General features: G+C 35.3%; 1 protein-coding gene across 2 annotated transcripts in view; it reads left to right on the forward strand.

Moving 5' to 3' along the window:
• The window catches only part of LOC123529711 (protein rolling stone-like), a 50831-nt gene extending 41546 nt beyond the window's left edge, over window positions 1-9285 (forward strand). For both annotated transcript variants that reach the window (XM_045310212.2, XM_053521238.1), the window contains exon 3: window positions 284-9285. In XM_045310212.2, coding sequence (XP_045166147.1) covers window positions 284-1102 — 819 coding nt within the window. In that variant the 3' untranslated portion in view covers window positions 1103-9285. The remainder of the gene's footprint in view (window positions 1-283) is intronic.
• Window positions 9286-12144: the final 2859 nt, after the last annotated feature.

Consider the following 12144-nt stretch of genomic DNA (forward strand, 5'->3'; position numbering starts at 1 on the left):
CCACTCCCTTGACTGGCTGCTTAAGACAGGTTTTACTGTATACAGCTTCATCTATGTAAAAGGATAGAAGTTATAAAAATTTAAAGATTTTCCTTTTTTCTTTATTTTACCTTTAAAGTAACCAGTAGAGAATTTTTATTGCTTGTCAATTATACATTTGTACTTCCTTCACTTGATCAGATCTAGTTACTGATGTAACTGATCAAAATTTTAGTCACCTTAGTTACAAAGTGAATATTTAAACATAGTCTCACTATAAACTCTTTTTTTTTCTATTTTACAGTGGAGAGTTCCCCTGGAAGTGGTTTTGTTGTACAGATTTATTGTGGCTGCTTACTGTATATTTTGGTTGATCTACACCAGTCGCTATGGCGCAGTTGTTGTTCTCAATGATACAGAAATACCAATGTTTGCCTTTCTCACAACGTGGACTTACTTTGTACTGACTGTGTATCTTCTGTTACATTTTCTGTCATGCCTGCTGTATGCATGCCGAAGAGGTGGAGCTATGTGTGGCCGGCTGTCTAGCGAGAATCACCGTCACATATTTCATGAGCTACAAGTACAGCCAAGTTTGTGGGCAAGCAGAGAGTATGATACCATACCTGGAACTGATCCTGATGAAGTGTTCTCTGATGAGATGAGAACAATTAAGTTATCTTGGCTGACAAAACTTATCTGGATTTTATACAATATTGCCTCAAATGCTTGCATACTTATAACCCTCGCATTTTGGATTTTGCTTTATCCTGGTATGGAAATGTCAGGGAAAGAACTGATGATCAACATACAGCTGCATGGTATCACTTCGGTCATTATTATGATCGAGATTTGCATTTCTGCCGTTCCAATCAGGTTGCTACATTTTGTTTACACACTTGCATATGGTTTACTTTATTATTTGTTCAGTGGGATTTACTACGCAGTTGATCATAAGCATGTTTTATACCCTCATGTCCTTGATTGGAGTGAGCCGGGAAACACAGTGATAGTAATGGTCCTTGCAGCATTCATTGCTTTGCCTCTTGTTCAGTTGTTTTTATTCGGAATCTATAAATTCAGGCTCTTCATTTATGATAAATGCAATCCAGAGCAATTGTAATATTTTATAGTTCTTTCTCCAGTCTGAGAATAATGTGCAATGTTAAAATTTTATAAAACTACTATCTACTTATTTGTAACTTCTCGAAATACAAATTCTTACTTATAATTATATTGTTCAGCTAACCAGAGCACAAAGTGCTTATGGTGGGCTTTTAGGATCATTGAATGTTTGCCTGTCTGATCTGTCTGTTCCCAACTCCTTGAAAGTGAGTCTCCTAAACCAAAAAGGCCATTTCAACCAAACTTCATAGGAATGGTTCTTTCGTGGGCCTCTTTTAATTTCCTCCAAACCTAGGTCATCTATGCAAAATGTCTGGTTGCCATGCCTAAAAAGACACTGAAATATCTCGTCAAAATTCACTGGCCCAAGTTGAAATTATGTTACAACAACAACCCGCTTATCACTTCTGTAGGTCACGTTGATAATTAAAAATATAAACATGGCAGGGCTAGTAGTTATCTCCATATTGCTATATGGAAAACTTAAAAATCTTCTCTTCATAGTGCTAACCTAAATTTAGAAACAATTCACAGAATTGTCCTTTGGCTGACCCTTTATCGAATTCCTTCAAGCACAGATATTGCTTTGTTGAAAAACATAGCTGTCTGGAATGTGACTAGTTTTCTCTGTATGGCTATTTGGAAAACTAGTTTTGAAAATCTTCTCCTCAGAAACTGATTTCAAAATAATTTCACAGCAATGTGACAGCTTCTCAGTTTTTTAAGTCATATTGTTTCGTTAAAAAAAACATGGCAGCCAGGAGGCACAACTAGTTTTCTCTGTATAGAAACTTAAAAATTATTCTGAACATTCAGAAACTGCTTCATGCTTTTAAAATTACTTTAAGCAATAATCTGCAGTTGAACCTCAACTAATAGTGTTAAAGTCAGCTGTGACACTGAGGTGAGTGATCTAAATCCAGCATGGCTTTCTGTAGATGAAAGATAGATAAAATTGTTTTACATGAATAAACTACTGCATAATATATAAAGAACTATGAATGGATAAAAATGTTTTACATGTTACTGCATAATGCTTACCTATATCTTACAAGAGTCTATATGCTATTTATAACCAGTCATGTGTTCTTACCTTCCTACAAATATTCGAAAATTTGATACGTACTATGATATGGTTGATTATTTTACGTGATGCTTTACATCAAGTAGAAAAAAAACAGGGATTTAACCTTACCCTGCTAAATTCTTAAAATGGGCTTACCCATCATTCAATTTGGGCAGTACCATTTATTATTTGAAGGGGTGTTTATTGAAAATTTACCAACTGAATAGAGAACAGTGCAGAATCACAAAACAGGGCTCATTAGTTTGAATCCTTGCTTCTCCAACTATTATTCAGTGTTCCCACTCAGTTTTTTTTTCTAGGGTAAACTTACCCCCTGGACACAAACTGGGGGTAAATCTAAATTTTTGAGGGTATGAAAATTATAAAATGAAAAATAAAGTTTAATACAGACAACCACTTACTTTGGAAACGTTTTGGGTACTTTTTCTGAATTTTTGGATTAGAAGTTCCTTTTCTTGTAGACCACTGGCACTCTTTACTCGATTGTTGCAAAATATCACTTTTTTTTTTGTTATTGCCATAAAGCCGCAAATTGCGACTTTCTTGCAGAAGGGGAGAGATCAGATTGTTTACCATTTTTAGCTTGACTATTCAAAGAATAGTCTAGCTGTTCTACTCACCCTGGCGTCGGCGTCACACCTTGGTTGAGTTTTTGCATGCAAGTACATACAGCCATCAATTAAAGGCATATAGCTTTGAAACTTATTTTTTCTTTTTCTAGGTCAATTACCAACCTCTCTGGGTCAAGTCCCATAATTCTGACATGTATTTTGAGCAAATTATGCCCCCTTTTGGACTTTTTGGTTAAAGTTTTACATGCAAGTTACTACATGTATCTCCAAAACTAATGCAGATATTGATTTGAAACTTCACAAAACTAGTTGATAGCAGCAAGTTCCATAAATCTGACTTTCATTTTGGCCAAATTATGCCCCCTTTTGGACTTAGAAAATTCTGGTTAAAGTTTTGTGTGCAAGTACATACAGCTATTTCTAAAAGGCATATAGATTTGAAACTTACTTTTTCTTTTTCTAGATCAATTACCAACCTCACTGGGTCAAGACCCATAACTCTGACATGTTTTTTGAGCAAATTATGCCCCCTTTTAGACTTATAAAATTTTGGTTAAAGTTTTACATGCAAGTTATTATCTCCAAAACAAATGCATATATTGATTTGAAACTTCACATGTGTCTTCGGGGTTATAAAACTAGTTGATAGCAGCAAGTCCCATAACTCTGACCTTCATTTTGGCCAAATTATGCCCTCTTTTGGACTTAGCAAATTCTGGTTAAAGTTTTGCGTGCAAGTACATACAGCTATTTCTAAAAGGCATATAGATTTGAAACTTATTTTTTCTTTTTCTAGATCAATTACTAACCTCACTGGATCAAGTCCCATAACTCTGGCATGCATTTTGGTCAAATTATTCCCCCTTTTGAACTTAAAACTCTTTTGATATTTAACCTTTTTGGGTAATATTTTCCTGCTTCTGGGACAATATTTCGAATAGTCGAGCTTGGCTGTCTTACGGACAGCTCTTGTTAAAGTGCTAGTTAATTTCCCAGGGCGTTAAAATATAAAACCCGTCTACAGTTTTAGGACATCACTGAGAAAACATCTGCAGTTAGCCAATTGATTCTCCAGGAAGGAGTATTTCCAAAGTTTATTTTTAGGACATACTGTGGGATTCCAGATTAACCTATTCATCCTTGACATTTTCGTGTGCGTGCGATCTTGCACTGGATAAAAAATATGTGTGTGATTGTTATCTATTTTACGTGATTTACGCAATATTTTACTTGAGTGGGAACACTGATTATTAGTAACTTTTAGATAAGTCAATGAATTTACACCTGTCATACCTATAAAAATCATAGGAAGCTCTTTGAGTGAAGTGTCTTGTCCTCCAACTTTCTGTACTAAACATTTTTCTGGAGGAGTTGTTGATGTGGGTAACTAGTGGCAATTATAAATAAGGTTAGATACACCACACAACCATCCTTACATGTTTCTTTTCTAATGTTTGTTATCTCAATACAGTGACTTTAGGCATTTTGTTATTCTTTAGCTTGTTGTACATAATTGTATTTTTTAAAAGTCAAAACGGTTTTTCTAATGTGTTTTTAAGAGGACTATGTGTTAACAAAGCATTTTAAGCCATTTTTTATGTTTGTTTTTTTTTTCAGATATTCTAAGGACTTAGAGACTTCTTTATCTTTTTCTCTAAAATGAATGAAAAAGTAATAAAATTTTCATATATTTGATTTAACTACATGTTTTGTAGTTAAACAGTAAACTGTATTTCTAGGATAATCTCTGACAATTTAGGTATAATTTGTCACTTATTTTATATAGCACCTTCATAGATTTTTATTTTTTTAGTTCAGTGTTTGTAAAATATTTTTAGAAAACATATCATAAATGCACATATATTTAAAGAAAGCTTTGAATAATTAATATGTAGTGTTTTCAGGATTTTATTATTTGTTTTTGAACATTGTTCTTTTTCCAGCAGATGAAATCAGAGTTGCTGTAATTTTTCTACAATTAGACTGTTTAAAAGCTGCCATTTATTCCAGATCAAAAACTAAGTCAAACTAAAGGAAATATTTGGATGTAAATGTTGAAAGAATGGAATCATGGAAATCTTGCTATAAAATGTATTTCAGCAACTTGATTAGTCTCCACATATTGCCAAACGAGATTGTATTTTATATAATGATATATCTATCTTTGTTTTACCTGTCTTTATGCTTTCTGTTATTTCAAATGATTTTACATAGAACTATATTTTATTGGTGAGATACTGCTGTTGCAACAATATCTTACTGTGGTGTCCAGCTTGTCCTGTAAAACCATTTTATTGTACCACTGTGTGTATTATTGCCCCATCAGCAGGGCTCCGGAAATTTTGATAACTCAATCGGTCCGAAACGAAAATCCTGACATCGGCGCTACCCCACCCACCGCATTCCCAATATTACATATTTTATAAAACGTGATAGGGTAAAGAAATAAGCATGTCATGCATTAAAACTGAGTTACCAGTCACCGCGCGTTACCATACAATGAAGACAGTTATTCAGTGTTATGTGTGATCGTTACTTTGTTTAAATTTCGATGTTTTTCCGAGATAATACGAGGCATTGACACCGTGTGCGTAACTAGTCTAAAAGCCAACGCACGTGACTTCATTACCGTATACACGGCAGATACTTTGTGATGTTTCCTCATTCTCTGACGGAATTCTATAAAATACAATGCGTCAAAATGAGTTACACGACACATATTCTCTGCTAAACAGCCACAGTATTTAAAGAATACTCTGCCGCGGACCGAATGTGTACGTTATTTGAACGCTGAGATGGAATTTCCCGCATGTATAGTACCAAAACGTCACGCGGGTTGGCCACGGCTTTTTCATTTCACTTACGTTGTACTTCAATAAGCAACTACATTTTATAAAGTTATATGTTCTCTTCTGATGTAAACAAAATTTCATTTTGAAACGTTTTTTAAAAGACCGAATTGAAAAAACAGTGCCACTCCGGTTTTCTTTATCATTCGTGGTTGCCCGTCCATTTTTTTCTTTTTTGTACAGTCGGGTTGCAAAGACGATTTTCTGCATTTGTTTCAACTGGAGCCCCAACAAATGAATCATGTAATTTTTTCAAATCTAGTAATTATAAAAATTATTTTTATCGGTTTTCCGTGTGATGTCTCATTAAATCAAAGACCTATAATGTACAATTATAGCTCTTTGATTAAATGCAGCGACCATTTGTTTGTTACCGTGATCAAACATAGCCTTTTGAAATAAACCATCCGTCGGATTCTAAATAAAAGAAGTGGATCCCCGTCGAAATGATTTGGATCCAGTCAGAAACGTTAGGAAACCAGTCAAAAATGTTTAATACACCGCAGTCGGCTGTCTGCAAACATTAAAGGATGTGCCGCGCGAGCATTGATTGCGTCACGCGCTAATTACGGACCGATTATCAAAGTGACAATCAGACCGATTGACACTTTTATTGATTATCTGAAGGTGCGACCAACAATTTCCTACTTGGCAGGTGATCGTGTATCGAGATATAAGACCGAAATTTATACTTTTCTCCATTTTTACGGGACCGATTTTTTTCTTTTTTTCACTTCACGAATCGGTCTGAAAAGTCAAAAATCGGTCCAAAACCGACAAACCGGCAAATTTCCGAAGCCCTGCCCATCAGTGATGGCTGACTATTATGTATCATCTATACACATATTTTGTCCCCCCCCCCCCCCCCCCCCCCCACAACACACACACAGTTCTTATACTTATTACTTATTATTTAGAGCCATTTTCACTACGGTTTATTTGCCGTTTTTAAGCCTATTCATGAAATATAATCAGTGCTAGGTGTCAGTTGTCATTAGGTTTTTGTACAATGTTTGGGGTCAATGGTATATCTACAATTTTGCATTTCTATTCAATATAGATATTTATGTATATTTATGTAGAGATTGTATTTTATTTAGAATCTACTCAGTACTCAGATACCATCCTTATATGTACTCAGTTTTTTCGAGACACTTCTTTTAACTGAATATCTTAATTGTTACATATTTTATCTATTCAAAAGCACTAACATTCTTTGTGAAAGCAAGTAAGACAGTCACTGTTTAATTTGCTCTGTGGAGTCAGAAGCTCGAAGTTAGCTTTTATAAGCACTTATCATGCTAAACATGATTGATTTTGCCTTTGTGACCAGTGAAGGTCATGATCAGCATGCACATCCATGCAGTCTGATCAAGATCTGCACTGTTTGCCGTTCAGTCAGTAACATTTTGGTAAGCATCCCTTTTAACAGTTAATGGTGTGGCCATTGAAAGATGGACAAGTTCATTATAGAATATAGCCGGGTAAGGGTTAGTATATGTGGTTAGTCAGGTTTCCAGCATCAGCATTTTACTGAAGTAACTTTTCATGAATTGCTTGATGGATCTTCACCTAACTTGGTCTGTTGCATCTTTGCATGGGTGTCTCAAACAATTATTCAACTGTTCCCACCCCACTGCAGACACGGGTCAGTAGTGCTGAAAATAGAGGGGAAAAAAGAACAATGTAGACAACTTCTACTCATGGGCTGACTGACATTGCTTCTGTTAACCTTAGCATAAACCTATCTTAGATTTGTCAGTGCTTCAGTGAAATTGTAGATGTGAGTTTCCAGCCCTAGATATACACAACTTAACCAAGAACCACTTAATAGATATTTACCACTTAAAACACCCTTGTATAGATTTCTCATTTTTATCCCAATAGTTTCACTTAGCTGTACACTAGAGACACAAGCGGAGATGAAGTTAGAAAAACCCTTACATGTACTGCTTGGTGGATCTTGATCAGACATGATGTATGATAATGTCCTTGCATGGACAGGGTTTTTTTTCGGCCGTTTTTATAGCTGTTATACGGCTATATTCCCAATGCCAAAAAGTATGTATTTTTCCCAAAATGAGTGCAAAAATTCCCAATCTACATTCTGAAAAAAAATTTCATCAAAATTGAACAAACATTGACCAAATTATGGACAATTTTGTAATGGAAGTATGTTAAAAGAGGTTGTACAGTGTGAAACAAGTGTATGAGAGAGTGCTTAAACACATCTTTACTATATCCTATGGGACTAAATATTTCCCAATTTGGAACATTTACTCGTCAAATTTCCCAATTTTGGGGGTATAGGCTATGTTCCCAAATTAGCTAGAAAAAACCCTGATGGACCACCTTTACATTTGTTTAGATTATTACTCTAGTCAGTACCACTGCACAGGTTCTGCCAGTGCTTGAAACTAGAAATAATACCACCTTGGTAGCCAAGTAGTAGAGTGTCCCCTTCAAGTGTGAGAGGTCCTGGATTCAGTCCCTAACTATGTCAGACCAAAGACATGAAAATGTACACCTGTAACACCCTTGCTTTACACTGAGCACTGAAAGGGAAACTGGTTTCTTTTCTCTCATACACTCATACTGATGGATTCCATCAAACCTGAGGTGTCCATGGTGATGAATATAAGATCTAGATATTGTTTCACAGTTTAGTAAAATAAAACAGGAATTAAATGAAACTTAAAAACATCAGTAAACAGCATACATTCAAGTCTGCCATAGTTATTTTACTTTTACCCTGCTAAATTTCATAAGTGGACTGGTCTATCATTCAATTTTGGCAGTACCATTCCTTAATCGAATGGGTGTTCACTGAAAATTTACTGATTGAATAGTGAACAGATTATGCAGGTTGATCTTGGTCTGCACTGGTCGCAAAGGCAGAATCACTTGCCGCCAGTATACTAAAGGTTAAAGTTGGTTGGTTAAAAATTTTAAAAAATCTGTCGTAAAAGAATTTGTGAGAAACTTGATGAAAAACATTTTGCTGTAATGATTTAGCAAACCTTATGATGCTTGTACAGAAAAACTAGATGAGACTGTAATGAGTGATAAAATAGGGCTGTTATAGAGGGACTCATGTTATTGTAATTATCATGTGGAAAAAAGTCAGTCCAGTCTGTTTTAATTGGTGGATAGACAAGCCTATTCGTTTTATTAGCATAAAAAAATCATAATTTGTACTGCCAAATTTCTACGAAACTTTTTTTTTTTTCAATGATGGGCAACTTTGGGTCAGTTTGGCTCTTTTGTAATTAGAATGTTACATATCTAAGAGGAGTTTTAATCTTCTTTTGTTATATTTTCTAGAAATTCTTAGTTTTAGGATAAGTGCTCTTCAGAAATAATTCTTACCATGCTAATTTCTATAATGAACTTGTCCATCTTTCAATTTGGACAGTACCATTAACAGTTAAAAGGGTAGTTTACAAAAAAGATACTGACTGAATAGCGAACAGTGCAGATCATGATCAGACTGCACATGTGCAGGCTGATCATGATCTACACTGGTCTCAAAGGCAGAATCAATCGTGTCCAGCATAATAAGGGTCTAGATCTTTAATACTATCCTTTTGTTATTGTTTTTGTTCTTTTGTCTCATTTATACTAAAAGTTATACATTTTAGAAGAAAAATAATAAAGTGCTTTTTTAATAATATTCTTTGTCTTTTTCTGATTTCAAAACTGTGTAAAGTGTAGCCCTTTTATTTGCTCACTTGAGTCAAAGGCTTATGGTGACCTTTTGTGACCGCTCAGTGTCTGTGGTGTGTTGTGCATCCCTCAACAATATCTGAAAAATCTTCTTCAAAACCACTGGGCAGATTTACAGCAAACTTCACAAGAATGATCCTTGCATGGCCCCCTTTCAGAATTGTTCAAAGAAGGCCTAGGCTTTTGATATTTGATATGTTGCATTGCCTAGTGGTCCTCTACTAAAATGTTCAAATTATGCCCCTGGGTTGAAAAGAGGCCCTGAACTGGGAGTACCAAGTTTTACATAGACTTATAGGAAAAAACTTAAAAAAATCTTCTTGTCTGTAAGTTCAAGGCGTAGGCCTTTAATATTTGGTATGTAGCATTGCCTAGTGGTTCTCTAACAAGATTATTCAAATTATGCCCCTGGTGTGGAAAGAAGCCCCGCCCCGGGAGTCACTTGTTATATGAGTGATATAGGAAAAAATACTTAAAAAATTATGTGATCATATTTCCTTGACTGTTTAATTATAATTACCGGATGACCCCAAGTAAGGGTCACTTGACTGTGACCTTGACCTACTGACCTACCATCTTCAGGGTTGCCACTTACCTTGAAAAGTCAGGGGAAAATGTTTATTTTTTAAGGTCAGTGAATTGTCAGGGAAATCTTGATAATGGTCAGTGAAAAATTAAATTTTAGTAAATGTCAGGGAAAATGAAATTCTGGGTCAATGTTTAAAATGTTAATTGACTATGGCGGTCTTCAAGCAGTAATTATAAGTATATCCAAACACTATTTTGGTGTAATTGTGTATAACCATAATTTAAATGTGTTTGAATCAATTTCGTTTTTATGTTAACTTTGGTATTTTGAAGACTGAAAGGCTTTGCAACCCTTGCCTCTAGAGCATAAATATAAAAGGGTGGATTGGACGGCTGTACTGGGGAGGAGGAGGCCGAAAAAATATGACGTTACTGGTCAGTGAAAAGTATGGTTTAGTCAGTGAAAAGTCAGGGAATTTCATTTTCTCAGCTAAGTTCCCTGTTCTTGTTTTAGCTTGTTTATACGAAGTATATGGAGAGCTATCCTACTCACCCAGGCGTTGGCGTCTTTACGCGTCCCCACCTTCGTTAAAGTTTTTTTTACACTTTCTCTGTTTTCTCCTTATCTCTGTAATTTTACTTGATGGATTTGCTTTAAACTTAAAATAGTTATTTCTCATCATCACCTACATCATATGGCACAAGGGCCATAACTCTCACACCAATATTTCATGAATTATCCCCACTTTTTACTTAGAATTTCAGGTTAAAGTTTTGATGCACTTCGCTCTATCTCAGTTCCTAAATGGATTTGATTCAAACTGAAAGTAGGGTTCCACATCATTTCCCAAATCATATGACACAAGACCCATAAGTCTGGTACCAATATTTAATGAATTATCCCCCTTTTACTTAGAATTTTAGGTTAAAGTTTTGATGCATTTTCACAATATCTCAGTTATTACTAAATGGATTTGATTCAAACTTAAAATAGTTGTTCAACACCATCACTCACATCATATGACACAAGGGCCATAACTCTTGCACCAATATTTCATGAATTATCCCCCTTTTTAGTTATTGTGATCGCTCGATGTCCGGCGTCTGTCTGCTGTCTGTCTGTCAACATTTAGCTTGTGTATGCGATAGAGGCTGTATTTTTCAATTGATCTTCATGAAATTTGGTCAGAATGGTTGCCTTGATGAAATCTAGGTCAAGTTTGAATATGGGTCATCTGGGTTCAAAAACTAGATCACTAGGTCAAATCAAAGAAAAACCTTGTGTGAGCGATAGAGGCTGTATTCATCAGTTGATCTCAATGATTGATCTTCATGATATTTGTTCAGAATGATTGCCTTGATGATATCTAGGTCGAGTTCGAATATGGGTCATCTTGGATCAAAAACTAGGTCACTAGGTCATATCAAAGAAAAACCTTGTGTATGCAATAGGGACTGCATTTTACACCGGATTTTCATGAAATTTGGTCAGAATGTTTGTCTGGATAAAATCTAGGTCAAGTTCGAATATGGGTCATCTAGGGTCAAAAACCAGGTCACCGGGTCAAATTAAAGAAAAACATTGTGTAGGGAATAGGGGCTGCATTTTACACTGGATATTCATAAAATTTAGTCAGAATAATTGCCTTGAAGAAATCTAGGTAAAGTTCAAATATGGGTCATCTGGGGTCAAAATCTAGGTCAAATCAAAGAAAAACCTTATGTATGTGATAGAGGCTGTATTTTTCAATTGATCTTCATAAAATTTGGTCAGAATGATTGCCTTGATGAAATCTAGGTCAAGTTTGAATACAGGCCCATCTTTGGTCAAAAACTAGGTCACTAGGCCAAATCAAAGAAAAACCTTGTGTATGCAATAGGGACTGCATTTTACACCAGATCTTCATGAAATTAAGTCAGAATGGTTGCCTTGATGAACTCTAGGTCATGTTCGAATATGGATAATCTTGGGTGAAAAACTAGGTCACTAGGTCAAATCAAAGTAAAACCGTGTGTATGCAACAGGGACTGCATTTAACACCGGATCTTCATGAAATCAGAATGTTTATCTGGATGGGGTTAAAAACTAGGTCACCAGGCAAGTCAAAGAATAAGCTTGTTTACACTTTAGGGGCCACATTTTTATTCTATCTTCATAAGACTTGGTCAGAATGTTTTTTATTATAAAGTCTTGGATTATTTCGAATCTGAGTCACGTGGGGCCAAATACTAGGTCACTAGGTCAAATCAAAGGAAAAGCTTGTATACATTCTAGAGG

Source organism: Mercenaria mercenaria, chromosome 13 (assembly GCF_021730395.1).
Source record: "Mercenaria mercenaria strain notata chromosome 13, MADL_Memer_1, whole genome shotgun sequence".
In the NCBI taxonomy this organism is placed as follows: Eukaryota; Metazoa; Mollusca; class Bivalvia; order Venerida; family Veneridae; genus Mercenaria; species Mercenaria mercenaria.